Source organism: Paroedura picta, chromosome 17 (genome assembly GCF_049243985.1).
Source record: "Paroedura picta isolate Pp20150507F chromosome 17, Ppicta_v3.0, whole genome shotgun sequence".
Classification (NCBI taxonomy): domain Eukaryota; kingdom Metazoa; phylum Chordata; class Lepidosauria; order Squamata; family Gekkonidae; genus Paroedura; species Paroedura picta.
In genome coordinates, this window is record NC_135385.1 from 6,682,588 (window position 1) to 6,702,747 (window position 20,160).

Genomic DNA, 20,160 nt, shown 5'->3' on the forward strand with positions numbered 1-20,160 from the left:
TCACTCTGTGGCTGGTCTTGCAAAGGGAGCCAAAGGGGTCTCTCGGGGGTCCATCTCCAGCAACCTCCAGACCTCCCAAGGGCTGCTTGGGCCCCTGGCTTGGCCCGCTCAGAGACCCTCCTCAAATCCACTCATCCTGTTTCCTTCCTGGTTCTGGCAAGCTCGGTGCATGATGCCTGCCTATGTTGCTCACCCTTAATCGCACCCTGGATACAGCTCGGCTCCCCCCATCCCCGGCCCCTCTCGCCTGCCAGCGGCTTCTGTGTACGTTGGTGGACGCAAAGGCGGAGAATTTCCACTCCTTTTTAAGCTCTTGTTTCAGGAAGGTGGAGGTATTTACGGAGGAAGGAAGGAAGGAAGACTGGGGGAATGAATTTTTTTTGGGGGGGATGGCTTACATCCAGGGAGGTTTGCTTAGGGCAAGGATTCTCGGGGGCTCTGGCAGACTCCCTCTCCAACTTTGCACGGATTTTGGGCTCTCCCGCAAGTTGGGAGGCTTAGGGCAGCTAGAGCCCCACACGCTGCCTCCCCAAATTTTCTGCTGGGTCACCTTGTTGAGAGCCGGTGTGGGGTAATGGTTTAAGAGTGGCGGCCTCAAATTTTCAGAACCAGGTTTGATTCCCGGTCACAATTCTCTTAGAGCTGTTCCTGCAGAGCAGTTCTTACAGAGCTCTCAGCCCCACTGACCTCACAGGGAGCCTGTGGTGGAGAGAGGAGAGGGATTGTAAGTTGCTTTAAGATTCCTTTGGGCAGTAAAAAGTGGGGTGCAAAAACCCAGCTCTTCTTCTGCACAGGAGGGACTTTAGAGCGTCCCCCCCCCCCATGACTCTGTCCTTCGCCTCTGCAGTCTCAAGGGCTAGTCCAAACCAGCAGCAGCATACATTTCTAGGGCACAATTCAGAAGTTCCACACACTCAGTGTGCATTGTCATCAGAAGCCTCATAACACCCCTGCGAGGTAGGGCAACACAAGACTGGCATTGTCCATTTGTGCTGCCTCAAACCAGCAAGAGACGCTCACAGGTGGCTGGTCGTGGCCTGCCTCTGCCCAAGCCTTCTCAGCCTCCGAGATCTGGCGAGATCAGGGAGCCTGGGCCAGCCTGGTCAGGGGAAGTGATGAAGGGGGGGGGGATTGGCCATTGCTGACCTCGGTGTGCCACCCTGCGCCCGCCTTTGTGCTTGGGGCGTGAGCTGCCCCACAGGGCCCCCCTGCCCCCGCTAGCGGAGAGCCAGCCTCCCTGCCGCCTCCTCCGCCCCCCCCCATCCTGCTCCATATTTAGGCCGGTGGTTTATGGGGTCCCTCCCGGGGTTTTGCATCCGGAATGCTCGTGGGAATTCCTGGAGGATCCGCGCTTTCCCTTTTTGGGATGTCTGAGCGGGACGGCCCCGGCGAGGGACACGCAGGCGGCGGGCTTTGAACGTTTTGGGGGAGTTGATGAGCTCCAGATTACTCCCTCCCCCGAGAAGCTGGCTGCACGAACCTCCCCCCCCCCCCGCCTCTCCTCTCCTCTCCTGGCAGCCTCTGCTGGTCCCTGCAGATCAAGCGAGTGGGGCCAGGGCCTTCCCCCCCCCCCACGCTCCCCCCCCCAGCCCCTGCGACGGCACGGGCCATCCAGCAGCTTTCTTCCCATTTATGGCCAGGGGAGGCATTGATATATTTATATATATTATTTACAGCACTTCCTCAGGAGCTGGGCTGAGACGGCAGCAACATCTCCTTCTGCTGGGAGCTGGGAAAAAGTTGTCCGTGGGCTCCCCAGGGACGGAGGCGGCTTAAGACCACGGCAAAAGCTGTGCAAACTGTACCAGGGGGTGGGAAGGGGATTGGGAAAGGCCTCTCTCCGTCCCTGGGGAATACTGGCCTTCTGCTAGTTCCCCCTCAGCCCCAGCTGGACTCTTCTCCCAGCTCTGGATGTCTCTGGTTTTATTTTGGAATTCCACAACCGTCTTCTGGCAGCAGATAAGCCAGTTTCGTTGTGCAGGGGAAATGGGGTGGGGTGGGGTGGGGGGGCGGCCTCTCCCTCTCTGCAGAAGGGAGGGTGCACACGGAAGCCCACACCTTGAACAAAACTTATTCTCTGTTCTGGGAGGTGCCCGTGGGCTCCAACGCGGCCTGTTCATCCGCCTCTCCTTGGCCCGGCCGCCTCCTTTCCCGGGAGCCCGGGGGCCGGAGAAAGCAGGAAGGGGTTAAGAAGGGCTTCATCACTTGCTGGGAGCCAGGAAGCTTCTGGGAAACTTTTCTGTTTAGGAAAAAGACTCAGAATGGCTGAGCCAGCCCCTCGGTCACATGGCCCATGAGAAGGAAGAAGCGCATCCTTTCCTGAGCATGGCCTGGAGGGGGGTGAATGCCACACTCCAAGCCGGGCCCAATGGTGCCCTCCCCGGGTGCTCCAGCAGGGGGCGGTCTCTGGGGTCCCCTCCCCACTGGGCTTGTCCTCCTCCGCTATATAGGGGGCCGGCCGTGGCACCGTGTCCTCGGACTGCCCCGGCTGTGAGCTGTTCAGGTTGTGGACTCTCCAACCGATTCCCTTCTTCCTGGACCTCTGTAAGTACTCCCTGACAGGCAAAGGACTCTGCCGGCCACCCTGTGCCCACAGCTGTTCTCCTCTCAACCTGGATCAGCTGCTCTTCTTCATAAAAGCGATCCAGCTGTGATTTCCCCAGGGGGTGCAGGCGCAAAATAGCTCCTTCCTTTAAAGCAATCCGGGGCATGTGCGTTTCTACCTGCTTTCTGGAAATTCCCTGGGTTGTTTTCTTTTTTAGCAGGCAATTCAATTAGCGAGGGAGGCAGCTTGTTTAATAAATATCGTCACCTTAACTGCATAGAGGATCCAAGGCCAGCTGTATAGGGCAGGGGGGTTGGGCATCCGCAAACCCGTCTTTTTAAAAATGGAGTTCGGAGTTAAAGAGGGGCATCGCTACCAAATGTGACACTTGACTGAGTTTGTAGCAGGCTAAGAGGAAAGCTGGTGGGTCCGGGTTTCCCCCCACTGAGTTGCTGCAGCACCAAGAAGTCCCTGAGGAGTAGCTGGAGGTTTCTTGTGACTCAGCTCTTGGGGAACAGATAGGCCTCGCTTCCAAAAGGACATGGGCAAAACGGAGAAGGGGCAGAGGGGGAGATGAAAGGCTGAGGGACGTGGAGAAGAGGAGGCTGAGAGGGGACAGGAGGGCTCTCTTGACGTATCTGAAAGGTTGTCACTTGGAGGAGGGCAGGGAAGTTTTCTGTTGGCAGCAGAGGACAGGACCTGCAGGAATGGGTTTAAACATGTCGTTTAAATGGGTTTCCAAAACTGGCTAGACATCAGGATAAAAATTTTCACAGTCTGAATAGTTCAGCAGTGGAAGGGGCTGCCTGAGGAGGTGGTGAGCTCCCCCTCACTGGCAGTCTTCAAGCAAAGGTTGGATGCACACTTTTCTTGGATGCTTTAGGATGCTTTGGGCTGATCCTGCATTGAGCAGAGGGTGGGACTAGATGGCCTTTATGCGGACCCTCCCAACTCCAGGATTCCTAGGGGCCGACGGGTCTTCCTTGTTCAACCCTGCCCTGCTGGGTCGGGAGCCACCTTTTCAGGAAAGCTTTGAGGGTCACAGCGGTGGGGGCAGCCTCCTGCTCAGGAAACAGCATCAGCTCAGAGCTGGGACAAAAGAGCAGAAATACATGTTCACGTCACAACCTGGTGGGTTGATCCCCTTCCTCTGAGAGGTGGCAAAAGAGACCAGGCAGGTCTTGTGCTTCGGCGGAAAGCTAGTCAAACGTCAGCAGATGGCAGCAAAGAGTGCGCCCTTTCCCCTTCTGCACACGGATTAATTGTTGCTGGGAGCAAACTGCACATTGTGGAGTCGGGGCCAATTCTGCACCCACCGTGTCCAGCCTGGGCAGACCTCCTGCAGATACGTGGCGTGTCCTGTGCGCGCCTCACAAGAAATTGTGTGCAGCAGGTGAACCGTGGCAGTTGCCGGACAAGTGTGTCGTTTCCGAGGGACGTCCTCGGCTCCTGCTCCAAACCTCCCTGCAAGGCTGTCTTTCCCAAAACACGAGGGAGCATCGCCCCCTCTCCGCCTTGGCCTCCTTGCCGTAGCCATTGTGGCTTGAATGTCAACCGTGGCTTTTGCGTGTGTGCGTTTATGTGTCGCCTTCCCCAAAAGACTTTTGTTATTCCCTAAAAGGTATTTGTTTTGAACTTGTTATCATTAGGGGAGTTATTCCGCCCCCCCCCCTTCTTCTCCTTTTTGGCGGATCTGCTAATTCCAAGAAGAACATGGCCTTATAAGGCAGCCTACGTGGAGAGATGCAAACAAGAGCTCTCTTGCGGATGGGGAGGGGGGGGGCTTGGCTTTGAAGCAGGCTCAGCTTAGAAGCAAACCCCCCCCCCCCCGCCTGTGATTCAGGGGAAAGATGCTTGTTAGATAAGAGGCAGAGGGTGCCAGTCTGGTGAACCGAAGAGACTTTTGGAATGCCAATCGCTGTTCACGCTTGAAAAGGGGCCCTCGGATGAGAATCTCCGTACTTAGATTTGCTTTTTAAAAGTTTTATGGTGCTCCGTATGAGTTGAGAGCCAGCAAGGCCTCGCCTCAGATCTCATCTCTTGCCCTTCCTGGGGAAGGGCCATGGCTCAGTGGCAGGAGCTCTGCTTGGCAGGCAGGAGGTCCCAGGTTCAATCCCTGACCTCTCCAGTTAGAAAGGACCAGGCAGGAGGGGATGGGGAAGCCCCTGGCTGAGACCCTTCCCCTTTTCCTGGATGTGAGCCTCCTTGGCCAGCTTTCTCGACTGGCTCAGCAGCTGTTTGCAAGAGGAGATTAGCAGAGCTGACCTCCCTCCCCATGGCCTTGTGAATGGCCCATGCAAATGTCCTCCTGCTTGCCCATCCTTGCTGACCTGTGGCCGTCAGTTGTGGCACCGTGGCTGGCTGGAAAAGAAAGCCCGTCTCTGCCGCTTTGCCCAGGTAAATCCCTTGCTTGGAACTGACCTGTGACCAGACAGCCCCGCAGGGTTGTTGTACAGAGCTCTGAGAATCTTTGCCAACACCTGAAAGGCACATCAGGTTGTCAGCTGCCTGGGGAAAAATGTTGCGAGGCCTTTGCTGCCCCTGGAATTTTGGTGTTGTGTGTCGGGGGTGTGTGTGTTATTGTTATTGTTATGTGCGAAGTCGTGTCCGACCCATCGCGACCCCATGGACAATGATCCTCCAGGCCTTCCTGTCCTCTACCATTCCCCGGAGTCCATTTAAGTTTGCACCTACGGGGGTGTGTGTAGCTGAGTGTAAAGGGCCAGACAAGTTTGTGAGAAGCACTGGGCAAGCCATCAGCATCAGAGACTGGCTGAAGTGGACAGAAACGCAGAAATTATTCCCAGGGGAGGTGATCTGACCTGAAGAGAGGAGAGTTTTGCATCTGGAGACAGCATCTCTTCCCCTGGGCTTGCACCCTTCTTTTTCTCTGGGAACCCACCCTGCTGTTTGTCAGGCCGCACAGCTGGCCTTAATCAGTGGCCCCAGGAGGCTAGCAGGCCCTGCCCATTTCCCCACCTTCACCCAGGGAGAACTGAGCTTCCGGGGGAGCTGAGCTGCCTCCCTGAAAGGTGGCTGGGCTGGGTGTGCTCCTGCACATGTGACTCCCAAAGGAGCTCCCCTGCCCTCTCCGGACACCCAGGAAGCAGCCAAGGTCATTTCCCAGAATCCTCTGCAGCACACTGGGTTAGAGACTTGGTTAGAGGGATGGGGTCTGCTTCTGCTGACCTTTCGTGTTTCTCTCCCCCTTTGTTGAGCGAGATACCTCAGCTGTAACAAGAAAAGGGCCTGGAAGGAAGAATGTCTGATCGTCCTTGCAAACGACAGATCGTCCTTGCGCAAGGGCAAAGAAGCCCCTTAGAGACCAAGATGTTCTTGGAGTGTATACGTTTTGGAGAGTCAAAGCTCCCTTTGTTGGATACAAGGCTTGACTCCCGGAAATACTGGACTCGAACTGAACGTGCCTGCTGCAGGCAGACACGGCGACCCTCTGGAAGGGCCTCAACGGGTAACGTCCCTTTGCTCTCCCCCTTTGCAGGTGCCCCCCGGAGCCAAGATGGCACAGAAAGGCCAACTGAGCGATGATGAGAAGTTCCTCTTCGTGGACAAGAACTTCATCAACAGCCCCGTCGCTCAGGCGGACTGGTCGGCCAAGAAGCTGGTGTGGGTGCCGTCGGAGAGGCATGGGTTCGAAGCCGCCAGCATCAAGGAGGAGAAAGGGGAGGAGGTGCTGGTGGAGCTGGCCGAGAACGGGAAGAAGGTCTCCTTCAGCAAGGACGACATCCAGAAGATGAACCCGCCCAAGTTCTCCAAGGTGGAGGACATGGCCGAGCTGACCTGCCTCAACGAGGCCTCCGTCCTGCACAACCTACGGGAGAGATATTTCTCAGGCCTCATTTATGTAAGTCGCAGTTCGCCCGGAGGGCTGTTTTCAAGTCCTCTTCCCCTCCTCAAGGGGTCTGCTGGTTAGAACATCGGAAGAGCCCTGCAGGGTCAGAGCAGGGAAGGTCCCTCCAGTCCAGCCTCCCGTCTCACCCTCTGGTCAGCCAGTTCCTCTGGAGGGCTGACAACAGGGCAGGTAGGCCGAGATCTTCCCCTGAGGAGGCGGCCTCGGCCCTTCTGCCCTCTTCCTTGGCTGTCCAGGGCAACTGGTGTGGGACAGGGTGCCGGGCTAGATGGACCTTCACTGCACCATCATAGTTTTTACTTGTCTGCTCCCTGAGGGCTTCAGGCTTGTCCCATGACACCAGTGCTGTGAGCCTACATTCCTTGTTCCTGCAGAGAGACCGGATGTTTGACAACGTGGCTCTGAGACCAGTTCTTTTGCCAAAGCCTCTCTGCTCCATGCTGCCCTCCAGATGGCAGAGATCTACTCTGCCTTGTGGCAAAATCTGCCAACGGTCCCTGGCGCCAAAGATATCAAGCTGGCGTCAACCAAGGCCAGGGCCTTTTCAGGCCTGGCCCCAGCCTGGAGGAACGTTCTCCCTGGTGAGATCCAGCCCTGCAGGACCACGGACAGCTCCCCAGGGCCTGCCAAACAAGCCTGTGGTTGAGGCCCAAGGCGGGGTGGAAATCCTGGCCTCCCTCTTTGAAGGGCCAGCCGAATTGGCACCAGAATCTGAAATTTAGGCTCCTTTCGACCCTCCTGCTATGAGAAGGAGCTGGCTTGGATCCCGCTTAAGGGATTTTAATGGGAGAATGTTTTCATAATATTAATTTACTGTGTAAAATATGTTGTTCCCCACCTGAGCCTCTGTGGGAGAGTGGGCTATGCATAAAACATACGTTGTTATGCTCCACCGGCTTGGCCCACTGATGAGAAAACCACGGCCCCCTAAGGGCAAATTTTGTGTCCACCCTGCCGGCAGGCAAAGGTGACCGTGGAAATCCCACAATGTGCTGAAGTTATTTGCCCCGGCCTAACTTCTGTACTTACTCGCTTCATTTATACCACCCCTCTCTCCTTGAAGCGGCTCACGCTGTTTCCCTCTGCATTGTTATCCTCACAACAACCCTGTGAGGTAGGTGCACGACTGGCCCAAAGTCACTGCAGAGCAGGGATTCAACTCTAGATTGTCCAGATGCTGGTCTGGTGCTTGAACCCAAGGGTGGCCAGACGGTGGCTCTCCGGATGTCCACAGGCTACAATTCCCATGAGCCCCTGCTGGCAGCAGGGGCTCATGGGAATTGTAGCCTGCGGACATCCGGAGAGCCACCGTCTGGCCACCCCTGCTCTAACGGTTACACCACACTGTCTCTCTCCTGCAAAGATGTGGAAACCAGTACAGTCTGTGGCTCTAGTGCCATGGGTCTCATTTCAACTTCGAGGGAGGTGGAATCGAGGGTGTGGCTGCCCCCCTAACCCCACAGAGGCTGGCCCTCTGCAGTACTGTAACAAAATCCCCCAACAAGCCCAGCCATGGGGCTTGCCTGGGATCTGGGTTCGGAGTCCCCCTTCCCAAGCAGCCCTTTCCTCCAGGGGAAGTGACCTCCGTCACCTGCTTGCTCCAGAGCATCCCCAGCTCCCCTCCCTGGTTGTTTGTTTGTGTCTCCTCCCCTGCTTCTGGGGGCCTGAGCCGGCTTCTCGAGCAAAGGGGGCCTGTGGGGCAGCCCTCCCTGTCCCCTCCAGAAATGCCGGCAGCAGCCCAGCTACAGACGGGCTCCGTCTCGGTCCTCTGAGCTTCCAGCAGGCATTTCTGCCCTTGCCGCACGAATGCCATATAAAGAGTCCGCTTTCTGGGGAAACAGGGCCGTCTCCTAATATGGTCAGGAACAGGGAAATCCCAGGCTGCGGAAAGAGCGGAGGGACGGAGCGGGTTTTAAAGGTCGGCCGGAGGCTGCTGCGGAACGGCATGCTGGCGAGCTTCAATCAGCGATCGGGGAGATGTGGAAATGGAGCCAGGCTCTGCAAGACAGGCCCTCGGTGGGCAAGCTGGGTGCCCTGGCCCCCTCCCCAGGCCAGGCGTGAGGAGGGGGCTGGGAGGGGGAGGGGGAGGCAGCCAAGAGGAGGTGCCCACGCACTGGCAGAATCCTGCTGGGATGCTTGCTCCCTTGGAGGGGTGTTGGTGGACTCCCCACAGTGAGGGCAACACTGCAGGGGGGGTGGAACCATCCCGGGGCTACCGTGACGTCTGCAGCCTCACCTGCCAGGGTCATTTGAGCAGCCCTGTCTGGGTGTATGCCTGGGGAGGGCAGAATTTGGAGGAGGGGAGGTGCTCCACCCTCTGAAGCCTCGTCCCCTTTCCTCCAGGGAAACTGATCTCCGTCTTCTGAGAGAACGCCCAGGCCCCACCTGGAGGCTGGCGACCCAAGCTTTGAGCCCGGTGTGGCACTGCTGGTGCTGGTTTGCTTGGCTCGTCTTGCTCCTGAGCCATTTGAATGTCCCCCTCCATCCCTGGGAGGGCCTCCTTTTGCAAAAAGCACCCTCACCGTCATGTTGGAGTAAACTTTTAAGAGCAAATGATTCTCTGGTCTAATTTGGAGCCTGCCCTGAACGCGTGAGCCCTGCCAAAGTGCTTCGAGGGTCACAATCAAAGGCCCGGTCTGGGAAAGGATGGGTGGGGGGGCATGTCCTGTGCCCCCCCTCTGCCCCCACCCCCTTCTCTTGCAGCCCCCCTCAACACTACTCCAAGGCCATCATTACAGATGTACACTGCTGGGTCGTTCCTCTTTGGGCATGAGGGTCTTCAGTTACTCAGAAAAGCAAACTCTTGGGAAATAGTCTCGCTGGGGGACCATGAGCCATTTGCATGCTGTCGGCCTCCCCTACCTCACAGGGTTGTTGTTGTGAGCATAAAAGTGAGGCGAGGCGAACCATGTTAGTCACTGTGGCTCCCCACAGGGGAGAAAGGCATAAAGTCAACCCTGCCTTTCTCTGCAGCGGAAACCCAAAGCAGCGTGCCTCATTCTCCTCTCCTCTGTTTCATCACAACACCCCTGCAAGGTAGATCATGGAATCATAGAGTTGGAAGGGACCTCCAGGGTCATCTAGTCCAACCCTCTATACGGAACACAGAGCGTGTGGCTGGCCCAGCCAAAGTGAAAACTAATTAAAATTCTGAAGGAGCCGGCTTTGATTCATGAAGTCCTATGGAGAAATAAACATTGTTAAGTCTTTAAGGGCTCCCCACTTCGGCCAAACCGAACCGTGGCAGAGGGGTCTTGGGGTCAGTCTGTGACATGCCTTCATTTCGCTGAGGCGCCACTGACCGGTTTGGCCAAGCGGTCCCCAGCGATGCGCCGTGGGTGGGTGGGTGGCTGCTGGACTCCCTGAACGCTCCATGTCCTGCGGCCTTCCTTTCAGACCTACTCCGGCCTCTTCTGCGTGGTAGTGAACCCGTACAAACAGCTGCCCATCTACTCAGAGAAGATCATCGACATGTACAAAGGGAAGAAACGGCACGAGATGCCCCCCCACATCTACGCGATCGCCGACACGGCGTACCGGAGCATGATGCAAGGTAGGTCAGGTGGGACGGCGGCCCGCCCTGGCTTCGCCCTTCTTTCTCTGGAAATAGGGCAGATTTCGGTCGGAAGGTAGCAAAACCTGCATGCTGTGAAAGTCAAGAAAGAGGAACCGGACAACTCTGAGCCCGGGATGGCAGAACCTGCTCTCTCTTGTGTGGCTTTTCGTCCTTTTGGTGGGGATCAGGCAGGAGAACTTGTCTGTGGATCGTGCCCCACACGCATTTGGATCCCGAGCAAGAAAATGTCTTGAACCAGGCCCGTAGGGTGTTTTCCACAAACATTTTTCACTGTGTTGTGACTCAAAAAGGGAAAACTGTTTTTTATCCGCGTGCGCGCCAAGAGTTGTGTGCCAAGCGAATAGTTTTTGCAAATGGGGGCACGGAGGATTGCTCCCTCTGGCAGCGGGAAGTCCCCTGACACGGTTGGTGTCTGTTCTCTGCATTCGTGTGGATTTTGTCTGCTGTTGAAGAGCTGGCACAGTCAAGCAGGGCTGGGAAGGATCTTTCTCTGTTGGAAGGGCAGTCAGGGGTGGACTGCGCTGGGCTGGGGGGGGTGCAACATTCCTGATGCCAAATAGCCACACCCCTATACAGCGATATAGCTCCAGTTCTCTTTGGGCTGTTCTCTCTGAGCTTTCTCAGACCCACCTCCCTCGCAGGGTGTCTGTTGTGGGGAGAGGAAGAGAAGTGGATTGTGAGCCACTTTGGGACTCCTTCAAGGGAGTGAAAATGAGGGTATGCAAAACCATTCTCCTCCTCCTCCTCCTCCTTTTCCTTTTCCTTCTTCTCCAAACCTGCTTTGGCTGGTCTAGCTGTGGTGGGATCCGGAGATAAGTCGGACCACGTGGCGTTTGAGTTTCCCAGCTTCCTTTCCAGCATGTGGGCAAGATAGCCGAAGCAGGGACGGTTCTGCATCGCCTAATTTTAGCGATGTGGGTTTCCTCTTCCGTGTTTGTTTATCCTGCTTCTATTCCGTTGGAATTAACTTGTGGAGCTACTTGCAGTTATAAAAGGAACGGGGAGGGGGGAGGTTGTTGATGGGAGACCTTCTCTGCACCCTCCAGGTTTGCAAACCATTTCTAGGGTTCAGCTTTGTGGGACTGAAGTCTCTCAAAACAGAGCCGTTCTTTCTTGATGCAGTTTGTATGCAGTATGCAAGAAGAAAACCAAATTCCCCAGCAGTGGGGGCCTTGTGTTAATGAGGAAATGGGATACCATTTCTCCCCACCCCCACCATTTGCATGTAAATATGTGGGGCCAGCCCTGGAGCTCTCCATTCAAAGAGAGAGAGCCCTTTCATTTGCAGATTCAGGCTTCCTCCTTTGGAGATCAGCTCTGCCCAGCTGTTGGAATTGGGGGAAATGACATTAGTTAAACACTGCTGCAAACCCCAGGCTCTGTAAGATTCCCATCAGTCTGTGCTGGACCGGGTGCTTTTTCTGTGCCTTGATCATTCCCAAATGCCAGCGCTCCCCCCCCACCCCGAATAACCTGTCCTTAGAAGAATCTGGGAGACATTCCAGCTCTGGCATTTCCTCTTTGCAGTCAGAAAAACGACTTTTGGAATAACACAGCAAAATAAATATATAAATAAACTCTAAGGGAGAATGCATATAATGTTTGTAAGAAAAGGTTCTAATTTTTTGGCTTTAAGAATACGAAAGTTTCTCTCCGGTTTTAATTTAGAAAAAAGGGTTTTTTTGGAGGGCAGGATCTCAGTGCAGGGGGCTGCAGGGCTACTGAACAGCTCTTGAGCTCGACCCACTGAGGTGAGGGTGGCTTTGAATATGCTCCCAGCCCAGGAGGAGGCCTGGTTTGTAACGCTGAGATGACGGATCGGCGCAGACGGGTCTTAATGTGGCAACAGCTTCTGTTCCCGTTTTGTTTGCGTTGCTCATCAGCAGAGATTTGCGATCCGGAGACCAAACAGAGCCATAAAACTGGGAACGCTTTGAATACTTTTGAAAGGCTATCAAAATACAGAAGGCGAAACATCTGTGGGCTTCAGAGCGGCCGGCTCAGTCCGTGGCCTCTGGGGGGGGCTCCGAACTCTTGTAGATGTTGCTGGTTTAATGATTTCGCGAATCAGAACAAATAAGGAATAAGGAACCAGCTTCAGCCTCCTCTCTGAACTGCATTGTCTGCCCTGGCAAACCGAACCATCTTAAACTTACTCTGGGATCTGAGCAGACCTTAAAGTAAATTCACATCAGTTGGGATACTGAGGGAGCTGTTAAGCTCCTTTGCTGCCCAAGCGACGGAAAGGTGGATTCTTTAATTTCCTAGGGAAGGTACAGCTGTCCTGGAAGAAGGAGAAGAGACCATTTTTGTACCCTGCTTTTGAATCCTAGAAGGACAAACACCTTTCCCCACAACAGAAACCCTGTGAGCTAGGTGGGTCTGAGAGAGTTCTAAGAGAATTGCTGAGAGAGTTCTAAGAGAACTGTGACTGGACCAAGGTCGCCCAGCTGGCAGCATGTGGAGGAGGAGTGGAGAATCAAACCTGGTTCTCCATTGAATGGAGGATCAAACCCAGTCACCCATTGTCACTGCTGCTTCACTCTCTGGCCTGGCCCATGTAGGCTGAAAGTCTCAAATCCCAGAGTAAATTAACTTTGCATGTCCAGATCTGCTTGTTCTTTGAGATCATTCTTCCTTGGGGGATTTTGGTCTTTGCCCCCAGAGGGTGGAGAAATCCTGCCCCCATCCCTGCCTCGAAGCCTGAAATAGCCCCAAGGATTCTTTCTTTTCTTTTCGGAAAAATGGAATATTAATAGCTCGTCCCTCGGGGGACCACAGGGCAGAAAGAAGGAGCATTGTTGGAGGATCACATATGGGGCCCCGATGTCTCTTCCGGTGGGTAAGAAGAGTTCCCCAAATGGAAAAAGAGTGGGGAGGGCGACAGGGCCTTTCCCCTGAATCCCAGCTCTACGATGCACTCTTGGCCTCAGTTTCCTGCCTGTGAAATGGTGCCGTGACACACCTCGCTCAAGTTCTTTTGAGGATGAGCAAAAGGTGAACGGGGTTATTTTGTACCCTGCTTTTCTCTACCCGGAGGAGTCTCCAAGCGGCTTCCAAGCGCCGTCCCTTCTTCTCCCCACAACAGGCACTTTGTAGGTGGGAGATCTCTGGGAGAACTGTGATTGGTCCAAGGTCCAGCTGGCTGTATGTAGGGAATCACACCCGGTTCTCCCCAGATTAGAGTCTACCACGACACCCCACTCTCTCGTTCTGTTTGGAGCTGCTATTGAAAGTGAAGCTTGCAACTCCCCCTGGAAGATAAACCTCCAGCCCTTTTAATTGTGGAGTATAAGGGGAAAGGGGAAGGCTCCATTTTTTCCTTTTTAGCTCTGCAATAAAAAGGGCCAGAGACCCAAAAGAGGGGAAAGGAAAGTTGGACTATTGCCCATTCCTGCAAAAGATTGTTATAACGGTAAAGCGATCAAGCTATTCTTGATTTTTAATAAGCTTTTTGGGAGGGGGAATGGAGGCCACAGGTGGGGGAGAAGGAGAAGCGATGATAGGAAAGTGCTCAGAAACTGCTGTGTGGGGTTTTCTGCCCCCTGCAGCCCCCCCTGCCCGCTCCTTCCTCCCCCAATGCTGTTTGGTGGCTTCCTGGAGTCATCCAGGGTGGGGAGGGGAGCTGCCAGGCCCCTGCTTTGCTCTCTCCTGAGCTGAGCTGCCTGGAAATCCTTCAGGGAGCCTGACCCGTAATAAAATGTGCAGATGTTGCAGGCCGATGGTGCCCGGTTCTTGCTTCAGCCCTTTTATGGTCCGGCTGCCAGCTCCGCTTTTTGGGCTCAGGCGTCCGATGAAGCAGAACTTTCTGGCCTTTGGGGAGGGAGCTGGGGGGGGAGGAGGAAGCAGGAATTTCCCTCTCCCGAATAAACCCTCAGCAGAAGCCAAGACTGGAATTCAACAGGAGCTGAGGCTGCAGCTCAAAAGCAGAGAATATGGCTGAGATTCACCCCAGGTGTGGGGAGACCACGGAAGGGGTGTGTGGAAGGACCAGAGCAGGATCCATACCCTTGGGGATTCTGAGAGAGCTCTGAGAGAACTGGGACTAGCCCAAGATCACCCAGCCTGCTGCATGTGGAGGAGGGGGGGGACCCGGGTCTCCCAATGACGGGCTGCCCCTCTCAACCAGAACACCATGCTGGCTCTCAATGGGGGGAGGGAAGGCTGCCCCCATGCCCCTCAAAGCCCACCCCAGGTCTTTTATAATTCTTATCTTATCTGGCTGGCTTTTGGTCTCTTGCAGGGGTTTACTTTGTGGCTTTAAACCCCCTTTAAACTCAAGCCTGGTCTGAGGTAGGCCTGGAGGGGCTTTTCCAGCACGTGCAAAGACTCTTGCATGAATCAGATTGAGGGGCCTCAAACCACCCAGAGTCTAACGCCTTTCCCCTTTGCTTGCAGATCGAGAAGATCAGTCCATCTTGTGCACGTGAGTAGAACCAGTTTGACTCTCCCCCTCGCCCCCCCCATGTTTCCCCCTCCCTCCCTTCCTCCCAGGGTGCATGTCCCCCTCCCCTACAGAGCTCCACGCCAGATCCCACACCTAGGTAAAAAACAAGTACTGATGTGAAATAATCTCCACGTTTCAAAACAATGGGAAGTTCGGGCATCTGGCACAGCAGCCAGAGTGTCCCGAGTTCAAATTCTTCCGTGGTCTAGAAATCCAAAACCGGGCAGAGAGGACCCTAGTGGGACTCCGCATGTCTGGCCATGTAGAAGGGGGGGTCTGTTTCGAAAGCTGAGGGGGGGGGAAGGGGAGGGTTCCCTGTGTGGCACGCAGGAGCCGTACCTGTCTTTTGTTCTGGCTGCAGGAAGAGCGCTTCAAAGCCCCTGGAGTTCTTCTCTCTTTTTAAAGAAGCCTCATTCCTGCTTTAAAAAAAAAAAACGGGAAGATGCAAAGTAGATTTATTGGAGAGCTTTCTACGCAAATGTCGTCAAACTGGCATGTTTAGTCTGGAGCCGTTCCCAGAACACTTAATTTTTATCAATAAAACATGCTAAAGTTTTGGCTCAGGGACCCGCACAGAGCCACCACAGGCCGGCCGGCTGGTCTTCCAGGGGTGCAAAATTCCTCCAGCTTGGTGCTGTCCAGTTTTTGGAATCCGCCTTTACTGGGTTCTGTTCCCAGCCATGGCCAGCCAGAGGCCTCTAGGTGACCTCACAAGCTGGGAGAGATAGCAGGAGCATTGGCCAACGCTCTTATTTGCTGCTGAGTGGTAAACTGCCTCTGAACATGGAGGTTCCATTGTGCTAAAAGCCAGATGTGGGGCTATGGCCAACTATTTTCTTAGCCCCTCCTAAAACAAAGGCCCAGCTTCCTCAACAGCTGTGAGTAACGTTGCCATTTGTCATTTAAAGCATTTTGCATTCACTAGGCGAGCCCATATCCTCACGACACCCCTGCAAAGCGGTACGATTTCCATAATGTGGTGGTGGTGGTGGGGTGGTGGGGGTCAGGGAGAGTGGTTTCCCTAACTAGCTGGGAGATGCCAGCCACGGGCTGCGAAATACCTGGAGATTTGGGGCTGGGGCCTGAGGGGGGCTTCCAAAGTGGCTGTTTTTCTCGAGGAGAATTGATCTCTGTCACCTGGGGTTCAGATGTAATAGTGAGATCTCTGCAGCCACCACCTGGAGAACGGCAGTTCTGGACCCAACAGACCCAGCAGGCTCTTCCTGGAGCCGCTGCAAAATATGTAGCGTTCTACAAAATATTATTTGAAGAAGGACCAACCCCTTTCCTTTGGGGGGTTTGCACACTTAGTGCTGCGTTCTCTGCAGCCCTGCGTCATCTCAGGGGCCCTCCCTGCTCCGAATTGATTTCGAAGCCCCTGGGAAGGAGCGAGGGTTTTGCTTCCATCAGCTTTAATAGCTGACCTTTTAAGGTTGCTCCCCCGTCCCCAGGCCTCCTCCCACCTTCTTCTTTAAAAGCTTGTTCCATGCCCATCTGTCAATGGCAGGGGAAACGCACCTCCTAATTTGGACAAGAAAAGGCCCTGGAAGGAGCAAAATCCGTGGAAGGCGTCCAGCATCAAAGGCACCGGAGCCCGATTTGTGCGCAGTTTGGGTCATGAGCTTTTTTGTCCGGCTTCTCTCTCCCCAGACAAACATGTCAAACCCCCACAGGGGCAAACTATAGGGATGCCAGCCTCCAGGTGGGACCTGGGGATCCCCTGGAATGGCCCCCCATCCCCAGCCTACGGAGGTTGATTCCCATGGGGGACATGGCTGCTTGGAGGGGGGACTCTACACAGGGACTCCCTGTCCCCCGCCCAGGCTACGCCCCAAATCTCCAGCAGTTTCCCAACCTGAACTGAACAACCCCTCATTGGGGTCCAGCGGGAACCTGGCTGGGAGGCGTTTGCCTTGGCTTGGTTAGGAAATTCGGCCGCAGGACATCGGTGCTGACGTTTCTCCCAGGCCCGGCCAGGGGCAGGAAGGTCTGTTCTTCCCCCGGCTGCCAAGATCTCAGCTTTGCTTCAGGGAGATGGGAAGGCCTGCTGGGCTGTGGGTCATAACTGTTCTCCCCCCCCCCCCTTTGCTCCCCAGAGGGGAATCAGGGGCCGGCAAAACAGAAAACACCAAGAAAGTCATCCAGTACTTGGCGGTCGTGGCCTCCTCCCACAAAGGCAAGAAGGACACCAGCATCACGGTGAGTGAGCCCCATTTCGCCCTCCCCTGTCTCTGTCCAGCGGCTTCTTTTTCACGTTTCCTCTGGCATCTTCCGTTCCTTGCCAAAGAGCTGGCATAGCCCGGAGGGGGCCTGGATCTGCCCCGGCTGGGATGTTTACGGAAAAAGGAGCTCTGTTTGACATATTCCCCTCGCTCCTCCGGGGCAAGTGTGATCGCATAGCTTTCCATATCTGGCTCCTCCACAGCGGGAGCCCTGGCACGGTCCCTGCAGGGGACAGGGCAGGAGGCTCACTCCCCACCTGCCGGCCTTCCAAGGTCTTGGGTAGCAACGGGAAAGCATTCACACGTGCCCTTTGGTAGGAGCATCAGAAGAGCCCTGCTGGATCATCCAGCCCTGCATCCCGCCTCACCCAGGGGCCAGCCAGGTCCTCTGCAGGGCCAGCCTCAGGGCAGAGAGGCCAGGGCCTTCATACGGACATCAGGAGAGCCCTGCGGGGGTCAGACCAGGGAGGGTCCCGTCTCAACCAGTGGACAACCAATTCCACTGAGGGGCAACAACGGGGCAGAGAGGCCGAGGCCTTCCCCGGAAAAGACCCTCAAAAGAGCTCAGGGAGGGTCCCTCCAGTCCAGCCTCTCGTCTCACCCAGGGGCCAGCTATTCATCCTCCCCCAGAGGTGTAGGGCTTGCCTTCCCCCAGGAACACACGAGAACTGCCTTCGAATGACTCCGACAGGGGACCGGACCAGCTCTTCTCCTTCTCCTGCATTGGGGAGCCCTGCCCGTGACTTACCCCTGTGTAGCGAATGTGGGTGGAAACACCCTTGTGTTTTTAAAAAGCCAGCCTCTCGGGATGTCCCACTGACGCCTGTTTTGTACCATGTTGTTTGACCGCAGCAAGGCCCGTCTTTTGCTTACGTGAGTAACCAGATGGACCTCTGTGTGTGTGTGTGCGCGTGTGGGGTGTGTTGACGGCACAGAGTGTAGAGCTGCATGGTGTGGTTGCACTCGGGGGACTCTCCAGGGAAACCCCCTCCCCAAAACACACAGGCCCTCTCGGGAGAGAGGAGGGCTGGCCCCCAGACCCTACTGCCCGGAGGGGAAGCGGGCACCACAGGGGTTGTCCGAAGGCGTGCGTTCTTCTGCGCATCTCGATTTTGAGGTGCCGGTGGGGGGGGGGGGCCTTGGGCAGAGGGGACGCTTTCCCGGAAGGAAAGCCAGCCGCTCCGGTGGGGACGTGCATTTGGGACGGATCACTGTGTGGTGGTGGATCGGCACCATTGTGAGTCTTGACTGCCTGCCCTGCATGCTGCCCCTTTTCGGCCTCGCTGGCTCCCTCGTGCTCCGCTGCGGCGGAGGTGACTGCATGCGCATGACAACTTCGTGCAAGACTCCAAACCCAGCTAAGTAACAAAGACATCCTGGCGAGGAAGAGTGCTTGTCACCCGCAGCCCTTTCATTAGCACAGTCAGGCCATCGGGGGGGGGGGGAGCTCTGCAGGCCCCAGGGAGGGCGGGGGGGGGGGGGGAGGAAGGAGCCATAACTGGCTGCCAGATGCCAAAGAGGGGGGCTCTCCTTGGGCCTCCCGGTTTGCCCCCCTCCCCCCTGTGTTCCTCCACTCTGCAAGTGAATCTCCTTTGGGTGGGAAGATGCTGGGGTCTCCCTGCCCTCCTCCCCCGAACTTAGACCCCTCAGAAGAGGTTTTGAAACCCAGTTCAGGCCCCGGGAGACTAAGTTGGGGGTCCAGTCACTGCAGGCAGAAGAGCTTCCCCGTTCTTTCGGCTTCCTAACTGAATGCCACCCTGGGAACGCCGCCCTCTCCTGTGCTCCCCTGCAGATCTTGTGAGGTAGCAACAGGCCAGCTAGATTTCATGGGGGCAACTCTTGCACCTGGTGTGGGGCAGATTGAGGTGGGCCACCGTACTGATCCAAAGCAGCAGAACCAAGCTGGAGCCCAGGAGCACCTTTCAGGCCGGCAAACTTTGATTCGACGTGTTGGCCTGAAAGGTGTCCCTGGACTCAAACTTGGCTCTCCTGTGGGGTAGGCAGCCTCAGCTGTTTGATCAGCCGGCCACGAGGTGAGCTGGAGAGGGGCTCTAGCCAAACCCGCAGTAGCAAGGCAGACGCCTCCCTTCCCCTCCTCCTCCTCCTCCTCCTCCTCCTCCAGCATCAACCTTTGCTTGCAGAAAAGCCCTCCTGGGTAGCCCCTCTGCTTGAGTGATTTAGCCACGGGCAACGTAACTGCATGTCTGCATTTGAACGGGGATGGAAAAGGGTCTTTCAAAACAAACCGTGTCCCACGGAAAGAGCCCTGCATTTGGCTTGACTCAATCCTCTCCCGCTTTGTGCCGTGTTACCGAAATGTCCTCTTCAGTATTGCTGCCCTCCGTTCCAGCCCCAAGGGAAGGACAGCCTTCTTCGTTCCGCCAAATCTGGAAAGGGGTCTGGGGTGTGCGTGAGAATTTTTGACAAGGCCCTTTGGCAGGGCCAAGACGGAACGGGCGGACTGTGATTCCTGCAGGGCCAGAGATGATTCTCCTTCCTTCCTTTCCCCTGACCGCAGGAGTCCTCTGCCTGGCTGAGAACCCAAACGGGCAGATTTGCGGGCAGAATTCGATCAATGAAATGGGGGTGGGGTGCAGGGTACAGTCCTCACCTTTCCTCCTTCACAGGCAGAGCTTCCAGGTAGGCCAACGGGCAGAGGCTGCAGAGTTTTGTAAGCATTTCCCCGGCTGCTCCGTGTGGAAGGGGAAACCGAGCCTGTCGTTCTGGACGGCGTTTTCCAAAAGAGAGATTGCTTCTCCATGGGAGAAAAAACTTTGAATGGGTCTCTGTGTGAATGTGTGAGCGTCTGGCTGCTCCTGACTTTTAGGAAGGCTGGATCACCTGAGGCTAAAAGCACACCCCCCCCTCCCCACATGTTTAGGGCGAACTGGAGAAGCAGCTGCTACAGGCAAACCCCATCTTGGAGGCTTTTGGGAACGCCAAAACAGTGAAGAATGACAACTCGTCCCGCTTTGTAAGTAGCTGAGTTTTGTGCAAGGGAAATGTGCACAGTTACACCCTTAGCAGGAGCTAGGATTTTTTTTTGGGGGGGGGTACATGCCTGCTTCTAATTTGTGAAGGGTTATCTATGCTACAAACATACTCTTGCATGTGTTTTGGATCAGTTTAACTGTTTTGGAGTCCCCTAAATTGTACCCATTTGCTCAGGGGGCTGGGAATTCCTTCTTAGGACCCCCCTCCCCTGGTTCTCTAGGAAGAAGGACTGGTGAATAAATCTGCTTTTTCAGTATCACTGGGGATACTGCCCCCTCCCCCTCTGGTGCCGAAGGAAAAATATTCCCCACCCCATAAAGGCGGTTTCCCCCTGGAGAAAAAGGGGAACCCAAAGTTGCTAACCAGCCGTAACCAGCAGACAGTCTGATTGAGCTGCTCCCAGCCCTAGATTGGGTCGCTTCCGATTTCTGTCCCTAAAACAGGACAACCGGGACTCAAAATAATCCCACCGGGTTGTTTTGAGCCTTGGAATCGTAACTTGTTCTG

General features: G+C 55.5%; 1 protein-coding gene across 3 annotated transcripts in view; it reads left to right on the forward strand.

Moving 5' to 3' along the window:
- Positions 1-2,390: 2,390 nt before the first annotated feature.
- MYH11 (myosin heavy chain 11) overlaps positions 2,391-20,160 on the forward strand; it is a 40,131-nt gene continuing 22,361 nt past the window's right edge. For 2 of the 3 annotated variants that reach the window (XM_077317134.1, XM_077317136.1), the window contains exons 1-7: positions 2,391-2,544; positions 6,045-6,407; positions 9,810-9,966; positions 14,389-14,416; positions 16,534-16,636; positions 17,512-17,532; positions 19,541-19,633. In XM_077317134.1, coding sequence (XP_077173249.1) covers positions 6,063-6,407; positions 9,810-9,966; positions 14,389-14,416; positions 16,534-16,636; positions 17,512-17,532; positions 19,541-19,633 — 747 coding nt within the window. In that variant the 5' untranslated portion in view covers positions 2,391-2,544; positions 6,045-6,062. The remainder of the gene's footprint in view (positions 2,545-6,044; positions 6,408-9,809; positions 9,967-14,388; positions 14,417-16,533; positions 16,637-17,511; positions 17,533-19,540; positions 19,634-20,160) is intronic. The other variant, XM_077317135.1, reaches the window with a different exon arrangement.